Genomic DNA, 20,065 nt, shown 5'->3' with positions numbered 1-20,065 from the left:
ATGATTTAAACATACTGCTTATGCAATGTTGTTGCCTACCAGTGATCTGTTGTACATGCTCCAGCTATTCTCCAATGCGCTTCTTAAGCCATCGTTGCTGTCGTGAAGTTTCCTGTTGGCTGACCTAAAAAAACAAGTCAGGACAAACAAAATTATTCACATTCAGAAGGTATCAGAATTAGATTGTAGAGTTTTAATCATCTGGCATTTTGAAAGCCAACAGATAGCAGGGCATTTAATGAGGTGACCTTGACTTTTGTGATAGTGGCACAATGGATCAGTATAAACCATTGCATCAAAGACAGCATAAGGAATCACATTAATGCCATTTAGACTCTTACAGTGACCCCAAAGTAGGGGAGGAGATTCTCATATATCACGTGATGCTCCCTGAATGGTCCTACAATGGGGAGGTCGGAGGTTGACTGATCTGTTATTTTTCAGGGGTCTAGCTTGTTCTTTTTAACTTTGCAAGTTCCTTTGGCATGTGATGCAGCAGCTGATATAAAGGCATTATTAACCTGCCAGCAATTCCCTAAATTCAAAGCCAAAGCTGATTTCGAGTTGAAAGCAAAAAGGCATAATTAAGATACTGCAGGTCTGAAAGACCCCATAAATGTAAAAAAACACACACTAAATAACTAACTAAATCAATGATTTCTTGATATGTGAACAAAAAACCTTCAAGGAATACAGTCCAAAGGCTTAACCGTCTGGCCATAATATTTAATATATCAAATGGGAAGGCTGAAATGCAGGTTAGGGAACCAGCAAAACTTTACAGCCAAGTACATCTGCTTTTCTCTCATTTTATTATATTATAGGTGCCCAAGTTTTAAGTATAAAATTCCATAAATAAAAAGTGATTTATTGGCAGCTTACTGTAGAATGTCTATCTGCCTCTCCAGACTATCTCTGTCTTCCGTGTATTCTCTGATCATTTCTAGATCTCTACAAAACAAAATTTGCACAATTATTTTTCTTTACTGACCAGAGTATACACAGGGAACTAAATAACCAATTTTCTACAAACACGACTACTGAAGACTCTTACCTTTCTGAACTCAAGCTCTGATCTGCAAGGTCGCTTTTCAAAGTATCTAACTCGCTCTGAAGGAAAGCGATATTTGTCTGTGCTTCCATGAGATCTTTCTTAAGTTTCTGGTTTTCCTGAAAATAAACCAGGGAAAAACAATATTACTGATTAAAAATCAATTGTTACATATTTTAATGCACATTCAAAAAATATCTAAAAATAAAATATTCACTGCTACTAACTATGAAATAATAATATGAAAATGCCTAAAGTGCAAACTCATAGCCCATTTAAAGTGCATAAATGCCTCGAGGCCGGTCTACATGTTACAGTCCTACATGGAGACTCACCCACAAACAACATCTGTAGAGAAGACATACCATATAATGCCACTAAGACATGACAGTGTCTCCAGTTACTGCTGTAAGTTCCCATGTCTGCTAATAGTGATGGCAGCATGGAAATTTCATGAAATGAAAACTAAACCCAACATGTACATAACACTTTCCAATTAGGACAAAGTTCGGGAATGGATCCTGGAGAGAGACGCCCTGTTAGACATCACAAATATACAGAACCCTGGATCCTCCCACTCGTTTCCCCGACTGAAAACAGTCAAAACCTGCGCCAATTACTTGGCGAATATCACCGATCCCACCCTTCGGAGAGCTTTCACCATGGCCCATTTTCAAACTATCCCTACGGCCTATCTGTCAGGCAGATTTGCAAAAATCCCGGTAGAGCACCGTATATGTCCTTGTCACATGAGAACCAAAGAGGATCTCACACATTACTTGTTGCACTGTCCCATCTACTCGGCCTTCAGGGATGTGATCTTACAAACTATTCCCAAATCAATAGTCAACTCCGAGGACCAAGTAAAGTTTCTGCTGGTGGACGCTGACCCACGGATTTCCCACGTGGTAGCGGTCTTTGTGGCGAGGGCTATGAAAACTAGGGTAGGGTTCCTGGATGATGTAGTGAGGGCCCTCCCATCGCTCTCCTAACCTGTTGTTGTATCCTCTTTCCTGTATGGTGGGGGGTTTTGGGTTTTGTCTCCTTTGCTGGGACAGCACAGCAGGGATTTTAACTTATTTTAATAATTTTATTGTTTATCTTTTTAATAATGTTATATGGTATTTTGTGTAAAGGCATGGACCTCACAAATTTAATAAACTTACTTACTTACTTTCCAATTAGGTTTGCAATATGAAGAAGTGACTACACGGAAGTTATTCTAGCCAGCCCCAGATCAGTTAATATTAACCCAACCTCCCTTAAAGAGCTTAAGGCAATATTTGTTAAGAAACTGGGTCCACCACAGAACAGAACTGTTCGAAAATATTTTCAGTGAGAAAAAAATGAGAAAGTTATTCTTACTTTGAAAAGCCAGAGTCCTATAATAACGATACATTCTCCTTTGCTAATGTGTGAAAATGACACCCAAGCATGATATATGCAGCTTAAACAGTGTAATTTCTTCTCCCTCTGAAATGCCAGTCATCCTTCTTTACAACCTCGACAATTTTCAAGAAAATGCCATCGCCCAACAAGCTACTTAAATATGATGGGTGGTAAAGATACCGATCATATCGAAACACGACAGGCGCAATGACCACCCCGAGTAGGAAAATTATAATGCAGCTCATACCAAGGTCAGATCGTGTATCCTGTTCTTTAATGCCACCAAATCTTCTTTGTAATGAATGTTTTTAGATTGCTCTTCAAGCTGGAACAGTAAAGACAGTGTGATTGATGTAACAAAATACCTTTGATGGACACATTAGAATGCATGAACAGCAGTAGAAAGGAATCAAGCAGTACATGAAAGTACAGTGGGTTTAAAAAAAAAAACCAGACAAACTACAAAGCATTTCAGTACAGCCTTGAAAATAAGACAAAAATGACTCATAGTCACGGACATGCCTTAGACCTGGTGTTCACCTCTAGTGACGTGGGTGATCTGGCACTAAGTAAAAGTGAAACAGAGGATGAGATGGTTGGACAGTGTTCTCGAAGTTACTAACATGAGTTTGGCCAAACTGCGAGAGGCAGTGAAGGATAGGCGTGCCTGGCGTGCTCTGGTCCATGGGGTCACGAAGAGTCGGACACGACTGAACGACTGAACAACAACAACAAAAGTGAAACAAAATAAGTGCCATGGTCAGATCACTTCCTGGTGCAACTGGACTTCTCCACGACCCTTCCCCTCTGCAGGGAGGTGGGATCGATTCGGATGGTCCGTCCCCGCCACTTAATGGATCCAAATGGTTTCCAGAGAGTGGTAGGGGATGCCTTATCCCATGTTGATGGCCTTTCAGCTGACACCCTGGTGGCCAAGCTGGATTGCGGAGTTAACCAGGGCTATCGACTGTCTGGCTCCGAAGAGCCCTCTCCGATTGCATGGAGCCAGGCTCCATGTGGTTTTCTTTGGAGCTGCAGGTGAGGAAACAATCACTGAGACGGCTAGAGCGCCGGTGGCAGAAAACTCATTCTGAATCGGACCGGACATGGGTTAGAGTTCAACGTCGAGCCTACCAAGTGGCGACAGCGACGGCAAAGAAGACTTTCTTCACCGCCTCTATTGCATCCGCAGAAAATAGCAGCAGGAGACTCTTTCAGGTGGTTCGCAATTTAACGGAACCACCCTTACCATCAGGGACTTGTAAAGATCCCAAGATCTCCTACAACGATTTTGCAAAGCTTTTTTGCAGATAAAGTCGCTCATATTCGGAAGGAGGTAGACACCACCGTGGGAGCAGGGCCAGGGCAGGAGAGTGCTAGAGTCCTGTTTAGTCATGTTACATGGGATCAATCTCAATCCGTTACCCCCCGACAATGTGGACAGGCTGCTTGGACGTGTGAAACCAACCACCTGTCTCCTTGATCCTTGCCCATCCTGGCTAATAAAAGCAAGCCAGGAAGGGCAGGGCGGTGGGCTCTGCGGGGTGGTGAATGCTTCTCTCTGTGAGGGAGCCTTCCCAGACCTGCTGAAAGAGGCGATCATTAAACCGCTTCTTTAAAAAAATCTTTAGACCCGGCCAATATGGCCAAGTATCGCTCAGTCTCAAATCTTCCATTCCATATTGAGCGGGTGGTTGCTGAACAACTCCAGGCATGCCTGGAGGTTGCGGACCATTTGGATCCCTTCCAGTTGGGATTCAGGCCTCTTCATGGGACTGAAACTGCCTTGGTTTCATTGGTTGATGATCTCTGGCGGGCTAGGGACAAAGGTGAGAGCTCTTTCCTAGTTCTGCTGGATCTCTCAGCGACTTTTGATACAATCAACCATAACATCCTTCTGGACCGTCTAGAGGAGCTGGGAGCTGGGGGCACTGTTATACAGTGGTTCTGCTCCTTCCTCCAGCACCGTGTCCAGAAAGTGGTGGGGGGGGATGAGTGTTCAGACCCCTGGGCCCAAACTTGTGGGGTACCTCAGGGTTCCGTCCTCTCCCCCATGCTTTTTAACATCTACATGAAGCCGCTGGGAGAGATCATCACTGGGTTTGGGCTGGGTGTCCATCAATATGTGGATGATACCCAGCTCTACCTCTCTTTTAAATCGGAACTAGTGAAGGCAGTGAAGAACCTGTGTGAGTGCCTGGAGGCGGTTGGAGGGTAGATTGAGGTTGAATCCTGACAAGACAGAAGTAGTGTTATTGGGGGACAGGGGGCCGGCAGGTGTGGAGGACTCCCTGGTCCTGAATGGGGTAACTGTGCCCCTGAAGGCCCAGGTGCGCAGCCTGGGAGTCATTTTGGACTCACAGCTGTCCATGGAGGCGCAGGTTAATTCTGTGTCCAGGGCAGCTGTCTACCAGCTCCATCTGGTACATAGGCCGAGACCCTACCTGCCCATGGACTGTCTCACCGGAGTGGGGCATGCTCTAGTTATCTCCTGCTTGGACTACTGCAATGCGCTCTATGTGGGGCTACCTTTGAAGGTGACCCGGAAACTACAACTAATCCAGAATGTGCCAGCTAGACTGGTGACTGGGGGCGGCCACCGAGGCCATATAACACCAGTCCTGAAAAACCTACATTGGCTCCCAGTACGTTTCCAAGCACAATTCAAAGTGTTAGTGTTGACCTTTAAAGCCCTAAACAGCCTCGGCCCAGTATACCTGAAGGAGCATCTCCACCTCACTCCATCGTTCTGCCCAGACACTGAGGTCCAGTGCCGAGGGCCTTCTGGCGGTTCCCTCACTGCGAGAAGCAAAGCTACTGGGAACCAGGCAGAGGGCCTTCTCGGTAGTGGCGCCCGCCCTGTGGAACGCCCTCCCACCAGATGTCAAAGAGATAAACAACTACCTGACATTTAGAAGACGTCTGAAGGCAGCCCTGTTTAGGGAAGTTTTTAATGTGTGACATTTTAATGTATTTTTAATCTTTGTTGGAAGCCGCCAGAGTGGCTGGGGAAACCCAGCCAGATGGGTGGGGTACAAATTATTATTATTATTATTATTATTATTATTATTATTATTATTATTATTATTATATCACAAAACAGTTCCTTGCCAGCTTGCCTGCTCTTTGCCACTTTAGCCCATTTATGGAACATGGGAAGCTGCCTTCTACCAAGTCAAACCACTGGCCCACCTACCTCTTTAGTGTCTACACAGACTGGCAGCTGTTCCCCAAAGTTTCAGGACAGGGGACATTCCCAGAACTAACTGGAGATACTGGGGAATGAACCTGGAATCTTCTGCATGCAAAGCTGATACTCTACCTCTGAGCTACAGCGGTGTGCCAATAACCTACAAAGGCAAGGAACTGACTGCTTTTCCATTCATGAAAGGAACGTCTCCCCATCTGGTTAGCTAAAGGGGATTCACGCCCATCACAGGCAATAGGTGGGTGGCTATTTAAAGTCTGCTTTAGTAACTGTGAACATGAAAAATTTTATGTATTTATTTGGATAGTATAAAACAGTAATTCTCAGACAGTTCTCCTTCACACACACACACACACAGCGCCAGAGATGCAGTCTTGAGTGCAGCGAAACCCTCACTGAGACCTGGCATCATCGTTTATAAAAGCACTCTAAAAGCAACTGGTTCCTTCCTTTCTCAGAAAGCACGGCTTGGCAGCATCCTATTCCATCCACTTCAATCTTATAAACAATCTTCCAGCCAGATGAAGTTCCAGGCTCATCCTCTGAGTGTGATATGCCCTTAATTACTTCAAAGATAACATTGAACGTACCAGAGGATCGACTCCCAATAAATTTGTCACAAACGCTACACCACAAAAGTCAGTGCAACTTACCATTTTAAGTTTTTTTATCGTCCCTTGGAGCTCATCCACTTCAGCCTCGTATTGGCGCTTGAGGTCATTCAGAGCCTCTTCTGTTTTCCGCTTCTCCTACAGGCACGATATATTTGTTAAATTACAAACGGCAGACTTAAGCAATGTACTTTTACACCATCACGTGTCCGGGAGGCATCTCTTCTCATTACAGTGCAACAAAAGTGTTTTGGGCTCCCCTTGATGTTTCTACACGTGGCTATGCATGTGTGAGAGTTGGACATACGCTTCTGGGTACATGTTGCGCAACCCACAATATGAAAAGAAATGCAGGGAAATCCCAAGTATAATGTGACTGTGTCATAAGTCAGCCTTGCATCAGTAATAACTGTGTACATGGTTACCATTAAAATTTATAGTTCGGTACTAACCCACAAAGTAAATATCACTGAAGGAGTGCATTTACATTTGGGGTGTCACACTTCTTAAAATTGCGAGCAGCAGTGAATGATAAGTGAAATAAGCCAGCCTTGCTATTTCTATCTAGGTGGCAAATTGACTGATACTTAGCAAGATGCTTATCAACTCAGACATTCCATTGTGTGTGTGTGTTCTTAGGGAAATTGTTATGTACTGAGCTGAATTCCAAGTACGGTATATTTCGGAAATACTGATACATTTATAAGGTGGGTTCAAAGTCCATGGTAAGGCCAGTGCTCAGAGATCTGTGGGATCAGCTGTGAACTACCAGCTGCGGTTTGGACTTCACAAAGAGCAGCCTCCACCCCACTGCCTCCCCCTACTAATTCAACAGCGTAGCAAAATGCTTCAGAGCCTCGGGGACATTTTAGAAGTCACATGTGGTCAGGTGTGCAGCCCTGCCATTCCATCACTTGGGCACACACAAGCTCTTAGGGCTGGCCTGCACAACTTCAGATTTCTTCTACAGTGCACACGCATCACAAGAGAAAAGTAGTCTGCTACTCAGGTAAGTGGGCCCTAACTAGATGCTTAACAAGCCCCCAATGTGAAGTTCCTGGAAGACAGCAAAAGGAGGAGGTTTATCAACACCTTGGTATGCATGGCCGGTGGGGTCAATTGCCTAAGGAAGTCACAACGTGGGCCAGATTGTCTTAGGCTTGGGGCAGGTAACCTGTGGCCCTCCATATGTTGCTGGACTTCAACGCCCCTCATCCCTTGCTACTGGTCATGAAGATGGGAACTGGAGTCCAGCAGTAACTGAAGAGCCCAATGTTCATCATCTGCACCTTAGGCGCAACTGAGATAGCCCTCTCGATTGTGGGCACAACCTTTGACAACTCGGAGGCTCCTTCAATGAGTAGTAACTAAGCAATCGAAAGGGCTGGGAGGAAGAGTACTTAGAAATGAAACACAGAAATGCAGCAGCTTTAAACTTCTATATTAATACCGGTTAGAAAACAACTGGTTCTAATTCTTCTATTAGGGCCAGTTTTAGAGCCACTACGCTCAAGGGATCTGTATGGTAACTGCTGCCACACAGCAGGCAAGTGGCTTGTCCATCATTTGGATCAGGCAATTTCTCAAAAAAAAAAAAAAAGAGTCACAGACACAAAAGCTGAGCTAAAAGAAAACCCCTGGTATAGATACAACCAGTAGTTAAAAATGTACATTTAAGAAAAGAAAAGTCCCAGTTAAAATGTACATCAGCCTCTATCTGGCCTTAAAAAAAAAAGTTTCTCACAGGCACTAAAAACAGCACCACCCCAGCCACCCTTTCCTTATTAATGCTCCCCACCCAAAAACTGAGGTGGAGAAAGCTCTGACCTTCATACCTTTCATATCCATGGCAAATTGGAGGAGAAAGAATGCAGAGAAAGGTTTCATGCATGAAGCCTCGGGCACAGAAGCCAGAATCTCTTCACTAATTTTCTTAAGCAGAGAAGCCAGTTCTAAAAAAAATATTAGGGCTATAAACATCAACTATTCACCTCCTTCTTGATTTTATGCTCTGCAGCCTGTATTCTCTGGTCCATCTCCTCTTCTAGTTCACCAAGCTGCATTGCTGCTTTATCTTGTGCTCTAAAATGTAAGCATTCACACAAGGCCATCTTGAGAAACTTCAAAGAAAATTGAGAGTACATGGTTTGTTCCATCCCTAACCTGAATCAGTGGCTCAAGATGTTCCAAGTCAGGCATCTGGGGAAAGGTGAACAAAGACCTTGGTCTCATCTGCAAAGCAGCACCATTCCACTTTAAACAATAACAGCTCCCCCCCAATGAATTCTGGGGACTGTAGTTTGTAAAGAGTGCTTGAAGTTTGAGATCCCTATGCCAGTAATAGAGCTACAATCTACAGCAGTGGAGTCCAAACTTTTTTCAAGGAGGGCCAGATTTGATGAAGTGAAGGGCCATGAGGGACAACCAAAGGGACAACCAAAGCTTTTTTTAGGATTGAAGTTGTTGAGGTTTTTTTAGGATTTTACCCCAGGAAATAAACTCCAACAGGGGCCGGATTTAACTGACCGGCAGGCCAGATTAGGCCCCTGAAATGGACTTTGGACATGCCTGATCTACAGAGTAGTTGATCAAACAGTCCCTCTTCCCAGGAAACTCTGGGAATCGTGGCACTTTGGGAGGAACAGAAGGTTTCCTAAAAACTCCCAGCACCTCTTACGAATTGCAGTTCTCAGGCAGGAAGCCGCGGCTGTTTAAAGTGGTATGATACTGCTTTAAATGTATAGTGCAGATCGGCAACTCCAAATTAAAGTCACCTGGTTCTCATTACTGAGATTAAAAGCAACCCAATTCTCTTAGCATGGTTCATGCTACATGGATACCCCAAGCATTATAACTGCTTAGGACATCCAATTACCAAGGCTGTGACTGCAAATGATGTGCAGAACTGTGTGTGAACTGGTTTTCCACACACCATTCTGAACATCTTCTAATAGCAGGAAGGCAGCTTCATTTTCCCCTTCCCTCTCTGCTGCCAACTTCCTACGATGTGTTACCACAAAAAGGTAAATCAGCTGGGCCCTATAACTGTTGCTTCACATGGAATAATATTGGGTATACACCATCAGCAACAAAAAGTTCAAACACATTTCACCAGTCATATCGGCCTGGGTTTCACACTGCTTAAACAGTCTATAACTGATAACTATTTCCTTTTACATATGTGTGTGTTCAAAGGTACAACTTTAAAGAAAAACAGACTTCTGAGAGCACATTTTTAAAAAGTTACAATCCTGATTCCATAAGGAAGGAATTTTGGTTGTATCCAGCCATGTTATACTAAGAGAAGACCCACTGAAATGAATGAACCTAAGTTGGTTGTGTCCATTAATTCCAGTGGGTCTACTCTGAGGATATAACCCCATGATTGCAAGGGGAAAACATAGCATGAAAAAGAATGGCATTAGGCTAATAGTCGATCTTAAGCATTTCATTCAGCTTCTCAGAGATTCCAGGACAACCAATGCTAATTTTTACTTCTCACACCCGCTAGCCTCACCCAACTCACAGTGAAATTTTGGCAGTTGAATGCTGCCATTAACAATATCATGTGACTTTAAACAACACCATGTACTGCAGACAAAAATGGTAATTGTTTCACTGTGAAGTACTAAACATTTGACTCTTACCTTTTTACAGCTATGGCTAAGTTTTCCATCTCTGCACTCTGAAGCTTGATCTCTCGAATAAAGTTCTTAATAACATGCTCATAAGGTTGAATTAATCGTGGTTCCACAATATTGATGTTCTGATACAGAACACTGACCTGTTCTTGCCTGGAAGAGGGGGGAAATACTAATTAAAGCATACTGCAGATTTTCTCACAAATAATCAGTTTATATCTCATGCAGAGATGGCTGTTGAAATGGCGAAGGAAAAAGCACTCCTATTCAGTTTTCGCGGGTTAGGCTTTAGTACCACAAACCAATTATATTTAACCCTTACAAAATTGTTAGCATTTCTTTGGTTAATGTAATTCTTTGCCATTGTACAGTAGGCTAGTTTCTCCTGAGACGTATCTCTATCTTCCATCCAGACAAGCAAGAGGAATAATGGAAATTCAAAGGCAAATTGCAGCCAGACAAACACTCTTTGGGGTGCAAAGCAGGGCCAGTGAGGGGTGTGGCCTGGGGAGAGTTTGGAGGGCCAAACAGAAAGGCCTGGAGGGCCACATCTGGCTCCAAAGGCCCGAGGTTCCTCACCACTGGCTTATGTAAACTTGGTAGAAAACGGTTTGCTCCATGTAAATGCCAACTTTGATACTGGTTTTGTGTCCAGGCATGTGCTGCGATAGCTTAGTTCAGGGGTCTGCAAGGTTTAGCTCGCCTGGGCTGGTTCACTCCAGCGGAGATCCCTCCGTGGGCCAGATCGTGCGCGCACGCATCATTTCCGGCGTCTGCGCATGCACAGACACGATTTCCGGCACTGAGGAAGTGAGTCCCCACGCCACGCTGCGCCAGTTTAGCGCAGTGCACGGTGACTCGCCGAGCGGGCAGCTCAATTCGGGGGTGGCTTGTGGGCCAGTTAAATGACCCCCGTGGGCCGCTTGTGGCCCATGGGCCTTAGGTTGCCAACCCCTGGCTTAGTTGGTGGAGCAGGAGACACTTATCAGGGTCGTGGGTTTGAGCCCCACATTGGGCAAAATTCCTGCGCTGCAGGGGGTTGGACTACATCCTTATAGACCCTTCCAACTCTAGAATTCTCTGATTCTCTGTTGCTGGCCCCACCTCCTAGGCATCCATGCGTGGGACCAGATACCTGCCTTTATGAAGCCTTTGGGTGAGCAGCTGCTTGCTCATAGGCTTCCATGCAAGTGGCTCTCCTGATCCCATGGGTGGCCTCATTGTGTAGAAGACCACACACCCGGCAGCTGCTCCAGCACAGGCTTTGCCAATTCAGATGTGTGCCCCAATGCATGGGCGCCTAGCCAGGGCCAAAGGGGCCAGCTCTGCTCCCCAATAATTGTGTGAAGAATATATATAGTGCAAGTTTTTAGATGCAGGATAAACCAGAAGTGGATAGAAACCAGCAAGCACACTCCCATGCACTGTTAGTAAGAGAGGCAGCACAATAAAAGCTTCTCTAGGATGCTGTAACGAAAAGAAACTTAACTCAACCGATAACCTACCATTGGATGCCACTGGCGTTCCTGTAGGGATAATTAAAGATAATCAATATATATGATCTAGGAACTGCAACCAAAATACTCATTGGAATTGTTGGTGAAAGACTGAGGTGGTTTTGGAGGCCAATTTTCATGGCAAAACATCATCATCACCATAATTTATTTATACCCCGCCCATCTGGCTGGGTTTCCCCAGCCACTCTGGGCAGCTTCCAACAAAATATTAAAATACAATCATCCGTCAAACATTAAAAGCTTCCCTAAACAGGGCTGCCTTCTAAAAGTGTCTTCTAAAAGTCTGGTAGTTGTTTTTCTCTGTGAAATCTGGTGGGAGGACGTTCCACAGGGCGGGTGCCCAATTTTATTTTTACAGGGAGATAAGCAAATTCTCGGCGCATCTTCCGTAAAATTGTCCAGACATGTAGCTGTGTCAGTTGGCGGCCGCAAAAACAAAACAAAAACAGTCTTACGTCACCTTAAAAACTAACAGATTTATCGTGGCATAAAATTCTGTGGACTAGGGCCAGCCTTGTCAGGTGCACACACTGTTCTGCTCAGTTGGCAAGTATGCACAATGGGAAGGAGGGAGGATATAAACAGTGGCGCAAAACAGCAGCGAGAGGGCCAGTCTGAGACAATTGTATGTGACGTTCAAATGTATATAAGATAAGCCAAGTGGCGATTCACTAGGGCAGTTCGTTAACTCACCCCTGTAGTGAGAGGGGATGCCATTGTCTCCATTCAAGGCTAAATAAATAGAATCAAATTCTCCAATAAATACTAATCCAACAACTTCACACTGTGGTCTCCCTTTGAAGTTCCTTTTGTTTTAGAATGACAACTGCCAGGTCAGTGAGCAAAGTGTGTCCTGGGAGATTGAAACGTTTGCCCACTTGTTGCTTGAATGTGGCCGCTTCTTTATGTCGGCTCCGCTTCCCCTTTGCTCCTTTGTGCAGAGACTGACCTGTTTGTCCTGCGTTGACCACAGAGGAGCAATGCTGAGACAAGCACACACTGCGTTGGGGAATGAGCCAGAGGCCGACCCTGGATGGCATGGCTGATGATATGAAGGAGAACAGCGGTGCGGCCTGAGGAGATATGTGGAAAGAATTGGCACCTGGGCTGGATAAAGCAAAGTCTGGCCAAGGCATTTGGCTCGGTTATTGGGCCTGTTGATATCTTTCTGAACGCTCTGAATATTCAGAGAAAGCGTCTGAAGTGTCTGTGCAGCTTCCCTCACACACTGGTGGACAGGCAATCTCCTGAGAACAGCATCTTACTGGCGACACTATCTTCCGGACTGGCCTTATAAGAGACATCAAATATCGTGACATCATTTTCAACAAGCAGAGCAGGAAGGTGAAGGTAAAGGTAAAGGGACACCTGACCGTTGGGGTTGCGGCGCTCATCTCGCTTTACTGGCCGAAGGAGCCGGCGTACAGCTTCCAGGTCATGTGGCCAGCATGACAAAGCCGCTTCTGGCGAACCAGAGCAGCGCACGGAAACGCCGTTTACCTTCCCACCGGTACCTATTTATCTACTTGCACTTTGACATGCTTTCAAACTGCTAGGTTGGCAGGAACAGGGACCGAGCAACAGGAGCTCATCCCGTTGCAGGGATTCGAACCGCTGACCTTCTGATCAGCAAGCCCTAGGCTCTGTGATTTAACCCACAGCACCACCCGCGTCCCATAAAAGCAGGAAGGTAGGTTCACTTAAAAAAAAAACTATCCACACTTTCCTCTCTTTTTTTTAACAACCTACTCGCATAAAAATCACCACAGCTTTGATTCAGTCAAAGTTATTAGGTACATAAGACTGAATCTCTGGAGAGATAAGGGCCTGCATACAGTCATTTAGGGGGTTCAGCGCCAAGGTGAGATTCGAAAAAGGAGCTTCCACTTCATAGCTCAGAAATGTTCAGCCTTCACCAACCTAGTTCCCAGAAAATGTTTTGAATTGGAATAGTGCGCTGTAGCCCAAAACACCTGGAAGGCACCAGGCTAATTTAATGATGATGGCATATAAAAGTTGTTATTGTTGTTTTTTAACCACCTGTTGTCAGGCATGTTTAAGCCGCTTTGTGGGTCAAATGCTTTTAAAGATTTTTCTCAGGGGGAAGCAACGGGTTTTGCTTCTGCATAATGGCCCATGGCATTGCATGCATCAGAGCTGTGCTGGGTGTAGCCAGAAGAGACGGGTGAAACCCCAGAGGCTATTTGTTACCCACCCTTTATTTATTTATTTATTTATGCTACACCCCACCATCTTAACTTCACAATACACATCTCGCCAGAGCCCTGTCCCCCCCCTTTCCATAGAGTCCTTGTAAACCTATCCTCGGGAGCTGAGGAACAGCCTTCGAGGCCCTATTCTGACAGTGCTACCTTTTGTTCTGGTTCTCAAGCACGTCACAGCTGCTGTTCTTGGAGATTTTTCAGCTTCAAAGATTAAACAAACAAGAAGCCTGAAAGAAGGGAGGTTGAAAGCTTAAGGCTCTCCCCCCCCCCCCAGCCATGCTGTTCGGTCTGCGCCTGCTGAGCTCAGCTAGGAGGAGCCGCTGCTGTCACAAACATATGGCAGCAATTGCGGGGGTTTGCTCAGCTTATTTGATCTCAAAAACCACAATATGGTTTCATTGTTCCTCACTGGCCCAATTACAACTGTCAAAAGAGCTTGATCCAGCAGACTCCGGCGGCCTACATTTACGCTGCGCCAGTCAGGTGGAAGGAGCGAGAAAACACACCACAGGCAAGCGCAACAGTGCCAGCCTCTCCGGAAGCACCGGGAGTCACAAGGAGGCGACGGAATCTTTTTAAATTAGAGGCGACAGCTTATATACAAAAAGGCTGAATGAGATTTGAAATTAAAAGCACACGTTGGCAACCGCTACCACCAGCCCCAGAGCCATTTTGGAAACAAAGAAGTTTTTTTTAACTACAGCCAGATGGGAAGGCAAAGACACCGTTAATATTGAGTCAATGGTAACGCCACCAATTAAAGGCTTCTGTGGGGGGCGGCATTTGTATGGGCCATTCAACAGGAACTCCACAGCACCTTCACAGGGCACCAGAAATAGAGGTTTACAAAGCAATAGAGCAGGCACGTCCAACAGGTAGATCGTGATCTACCGGTAGATCACTGGACGTCTGTGGTAGATCACTGGTAGGTCACTGGCTCCCCCAAAGAAGCTCAACAACTTTGGCCCCCTAAAAAAAAGCTCAATTTCTTTGTTGCCCTGCGCCCCCCAAAAACAGGGCTTTCCTTCTCCCTAAAAAAGCTCAACAACTTTGATCTGAACTCCAAAAAAGGGGGATAGATCACTGCCAGTTTTTAACTCTGTAATTAGATCACAGTCTCTTGGGAGTTGGCCACCCCTGCAATAGAGAAAAACAGATTGACAAGCAGCCCAGTCTTCAACAAGGGTTGAGTCCCACTTTCAGATTGTGGCCTGATCTAAGGTCGGTCACAGCAGCAGCAGCAGCAGCAGCACCAGACAAATATATGAAAGAAAGGAAAAGAGCTGGGTTCCGAAATGCATGCTTGGATTAAAGCAGGCATAGGCAAGCTTGGCCCTCCAGATGTTTTCGGACTACAGCTCCCATCATCCCTGACCACTGGTCCTGCAGCTGCTGGGTGACCTTGGGCTAGTCACACTTCTTTGAAGTCTCTCAGCCCCACTCACCTCACAGAGGGTTTGCTGTGGGGGAGGAAGGGAAAGGAGATTGTTAGCCGCTTTGAGACTCCTTCGGGTAGTGATAAAGCGGGATATCAAATCCAAACTCCTCTTCTTCTTCTTCTTCTTCTTCTTCTTCTTCTTCTTCTTCTTCTTCCTGTTAGCTAGGGATGATGGGAGTTGTAGTCCCAAAACATCTGGAGGGCCGAGTTTGCCTATGCCTGGATTAAAGGCAGGTGCTCAAAAATGTTGAAGACTACTGCTCTGCTAGCTAGTCCATGAAATTGCAAGGGGCATTTAGAGGAAGGGGCATGTGGAAGTCATTCCTTCCTCCTGCAGTTTGTATCCAAGTAAGAGTAGAACCATGGAAATTAATGGACTTAAGTTAATCATGTCCATTAACTTCAATGGGTCTACTGCACGTATGACCAAGACAGGATATAACCCCATGTTTCAGATCACTTGAGATTATTGTTTCAGAGCAACCTCTACCCCTGATTATCATTACCTCTTACTGTAGCTCAACTGACTGAAAATGGCACGCTGGTAACTTAAAGACTGCAATATTCCGGGAGAAATATGTGCAAGTTGGTTCACCAAGGCTGCTGCCAAATATTGTGACCATTTGCTGAAAATGAATTATTAAGGAGCAAAATACCCATTGTTATTTACTTAGGTTTTATTTTTTTTTAAAAAAAGGTTTCCTAGTCCATTCAAAGTTCCCATTAACTTTGTCGTTTGCTTCTGCATCAGAGACGAGTCAGAAACAAAATCCAAACACCTGAATCACTTTAAGGGATTTCTGATCCACAGACACTCAAATACATTTCCAGGTAATGAAATGATAATGAAAAATCTACATTCAGCGGTCAAACCTGAAACTTGAGTCACACAAACTTGTGGCTGGAGGACAAAGTCATTTTAAAAGCTGTCCCAACCAAAGTTCCCAGCCATCATGGTGGAGTGAGGAGTGGCACTGAGATGGTGAATGACAGAGCTGTGTGCCACTTCTGAGTCCCCTAAGCTAGTCTGTTGCCCTCAAGTGCAGGAGAAAACCAAGTTTTGTTGCCAGAGTTAAAACAAGATCCAGCTACCAGCTCAGTCAGTTTCTGGTCATGGAATGGGAGCTTGTCATCTTGGTCTTCACCTTAGGCTACAAGCATCTTGGACTAGTCCTGCTGCACTATAATACAGAAAAAAGACTCAAAACTATGACTAAGCATCAGTACATCTTCCCCCATTATTACTACTCTGTGCACAGCCCACACCCAAGGAAGTAGGAGGTGAGCATGATGTTTGGCTGGAGATAACAAGCACTTCTTTCCCCTCACGTGGGATAGTGAACCTGAGCCCAGATTAGACTGGCTTGCACCACCAAGTGCCTAACTTTGTCATGTGTCTCGATTCACCTCAGCTACCCCATTTTGACCATCGCTCTGTCTGAAGCAATGCATGAGAATCACCATTCAGTAGAATCAAACCAGGCATCTGCACACTCGCGCCAAACAAAGCTATGGCAATTCACTCTACCACCCATTTAAGCAGCTGGACTATATTCAAAGTGCTATGGCAAACATTGTATCCATGGCACTGAGATAAGGACCAGCTGCTGAAAGGGAGGCAGATGCTTACACAAGCTCTCTTTGCACATGCCTCATTCCACCACCAACTCAGCAATCTGCTATACCTGAGCAACCACCATCTTACAAAAATGTAACTTCAGAAAGAAGGCACTTTTCCTTTCAGAAAGCAGGGCAAACCAAGGACTCCCTTCCAAGTTTAAAAACACCTATTCTGCAAACCTTTCTGACTAGTATGTTGTTTAAAAGACAACACACCCACGTAATCTATATATTTTAATTTACAGGTAGATGGCTGTGTTGGTCTGCCATAGTCAAAACAAAACAAAATAAAATAAAAAATTAAAAAAGGGTTAAGATAAAGGAACAAAGAGTGCAAACGGAAGTGAAACTTATCTATTTGTATACTGTATTAATGTTGTAAGTTGTAACTTTAATGTAGATTTCTTATTTCTTCTTCTTTTTCCTCTTCTCCTTCTCCTTCCCCACCCTTCTCCCTCCCCCCTCCTCCCCTTTCCCATTCCCTCTTTATTCCTTTTTTGTTTGTCTTTTGACCCCTTTTTAGGACTATTCTTTTAGTATTGTTAAATTATGTATGGGTTGTATATAGAAGTGTGTGTGTTTTTTGTGTTCTGAAATTGTCATGTGTTTTGTTGAGTTATGTGTATGATTCTGCTGTTTAATAAAAAAAATTTAAAAATAAAATAAAATAAAATAAAAAATTCCAGTAGCACCCTAGAGACCAACTAATTTTAAAACACACACACACACACACACACACACACACACACATTTAAATGAAGACTTTAGGGAAATTGTCCTTCCAATCTTTTAAAAAAATAATGCTATAACAATTTTGTAAGATACTGAATAGATAAATGAACAGCCTATAAAGTTCTTGATCGTCTGCATTATTCTACATAAGCCCAATATCTCAAATGGGCAACTGCAATCTATATTCAGTTAATATTTTCTGATTCAATAAAACAGAAATATAAATTACGCAGCTCTTGCAAGTTTATATTAGAATCATTATAGGCTACAAAGAGGCCATGGAAACACATCAGTGCTTATCTAACTAGAAGCAGAGCCTAGAACCCTCTAGCCCTTCCATTCAGGAATATAAAGGAAAAGACAAGCTACAGTGTTCTAGCTTGTAAGAATGAAATTTGAACCAATCTTCCAGTGTCCTAACCAATGGCCGCAAAGCTACTGAAATGACTGGCAAGTGTAAGCAGCTTGTTTTAAATATTTATATGGCAAACGCATACTAAGCTTAATTAAATTCTTGTCTCATGTAGATTCATTCCCAGTGTACTCTTGAGTCCCCCTCACTGCATTTCTAGCACTGAGCATTGCTTGTTGTACATTCACCACTAAAGGTTAGTTTTCTTTAGAAGGGAGCATAACTCTCTTGGCATCCCTTTCAACAGCCTCCTGGTGGATAATTTGCACTCTCACACTTCATGTCAAAGGAGCATCCAGAACTACCGGTAGGAGAAACGGTGTTCTAATGTGATTCTGTATGAAAGAGCCAGGGCCTTATTAAGCCCACTCAGAACACCATGGAAATCGATACAGGGATCAAGTTACAAGACTCAAGTGTCAAAGTGAACAAAAGTGGTTAGTATAAGGCAGCACAGCAATGCAATGATCCCTTTTCGCATGTTCCAGAAAATCAATGATAATTTTTACCTTTGCTTGAAAATCTGACATCTCAGTTCCTCTTCATAACAAGCAGTATCAACTGCCCCCTCAGCAGCCTCATATAACCAACATGCTTAAGTGTAATTAATGCATTTTGTTGTTGTCGTTCAGTCCCATGGACTGCAAAAAGATCAAACTTATCCATCCTTAAAGAAATCAGCCCTGAGTGCTCACTGGAAGGACAGATCCTGAAGTTGAGGCTCCAGTACTTTGGTCACCTCACGAGAAGAGAAGACTCCCTAGAAAAGACCCTGATGTTGGGAAAGATGGAGGGCACAAGGAGAAGGGGACGACAGAGGATGAGATGGTTGGACAGTGTTCTCGAAGCAACTAGCATGAGTTTGGCCAAACTGCGGGAGGCAGTGAAAGATAGGCATGCCTGGCATGCTCTGGTCCATGGGGACGACTGAACAAGTCTCCTCCAATTAATGCATGAAGGGGTTAAAACCATAGAGTCAGCTGTCCTGCCAGGTCACACCCTTTCACCTTGGGAGGAAGGGTCACCAAGTTCTTATTTCTCATTCTTTGTTCTCTTCCACCAAGTGAATCCAACTAGTAAGGCTGTCTAAGCTGGATTTTCCAAGCTTAGACAACATGGTTTTAGCAAGCCATCTTTGTGTTTCTATACAAATAATTTAGAAACTCTTACCATTTTTTAAGCTAAGTTGTACTGCCTGTTTTTTTCTTGCTGCTATCTAGAAAAGCACATAAATCTGACCTTTGATGTTTGGAGATGCCAGGGATTGAACTCGGGACCCTCTGCATGCAGATAATATGCTCTGTCACTGAGCTATGGCCTGCGAGCGCTCCAGTTGGAGAACAGCATTTACCAAAGGTGTCATGGGCTTTGAAGACACTCGAACTCAGGACGCAAGGAGAAACGTGCTAAGAGGAAGGCACGCTTGGCAAATCCACACCGTGATCAACTCCCGCCCGGAAACCAATGTCCCCATTGTGGAAGGACGTGTGGATGCAGAATTGGCCTCCACAGTCACTTACGGACTCATTGTTAAAACCGTGTTTATGGAAGACAATCTTACTCGGCCAAAAGTGATCGCCAAAGAAGAAGAAGAAGTAGATGGCTCTTAAATAAAGGAGGAATCTGGCTAACAAATACCCAAAGCAGGCTGTTGGGCCACATCAGGGCTGGCTAACCCTTGGCCCTCTTGATCTTGCTGGACTCCCCAACCAGTGGCCATGATGGGAACTGGAATCCAATATGACAGGTTACCTGCCCATGGAACCTTAATCGAAACCTAAACATCTATTCCTATGTAACTAATTCTAATTCTTTAATTGATTGACTGTGTTTTATTTATCTATTAAGAACCATTCGAAGTCTGACCTTTAGCCTAAGACCCCAGGGTACAGTACAATGATCAATACATAAATAATTCCAATATTATTAAAAGAGCAGATAAAACAAAATCACAGTCCATAAAACCGCTTAGAGCCACTCAATGACTCCTTAACTGAAGCCCCATACCATCCTGCAGAAGCCCAGACAAACAGCTTTACCTGCTGCCAAAAAGGGGGAAAGCTTTTGGAAGATACAGAAGGAAGTGCAGTATAAATTATTATATACAGCTGGAAGGAAAGCCCATCTTTGCTGTTCTCTGTCATACAAAGGTCAATAGTACAGCAAAAGCAAAATGGCCTTTGAAATCTGTCAGAAGAGACCTTACGCCAGTACGCCACTC

The 20,065-nt window shown here is 44.4% G+C and overlaps 1 protein-coding gene across 1 annotated transcript in view; it reads right to left on the bottom strand.

The window, feature by feature from the left end:
- The window catches only part of RASEF (RAS and EF-hand domain containing), a 41,608-nt gene that overhangs the window by 16,851 nt on the left and 4,692 nt on the right, over positions 1-20,065 (bottom strand). Inside the window, exons 2-8 of the mRNA XM_033164145.1 lie at positions 9,907-10,053; positions 8,251-8,341; positions 6,302-6,397; positions 2,688-2,765; positions 1,055-1,170; positions 883-951; positions 40-124 (exon numbers count right to left, since the gene is read on the bottom strand). Of these exons, the coding sequence (XP_033020036.1) occupies positions 40-124; positions 883-951; positions 1,055-1,170; positions 2,688-2,765; positions 6,302-6,397; positions 8,251-8,341; positions 9,907-10,053 (682 nt within the window). The remainder of the gene's footprint in view (positions 1-39; positions 125-882; positions 952-1,054; positions 1,171-2,687; positions 2,766-6,301; positions 6,398-8,250; positions 8,342-9,906; positions 10,054-20,065) is intronic.

The sequence above is a fragment of the Lacerta agilis genome, chromosome 11 (assembly GCF_009819535.1).
Source record: "Lacerta agilis isolate rLacAgi1 chromosome 11, rLacAgi1.pri, whole genome shotgun sequence".
In the NCBI taxonomy this organism is placed as follows: domain Eukaryota; kingdom Metazoa; phylum Chordata; class Lepidosauria; order Squamata; family Lacertidae; genus Lacerta; species Lacerta agilis.
The sequence above is the reverse complement of the archived record's forward strand: the minus strand, read 5'-3'. Positions and strand labels throughout refer to the sequence as shown.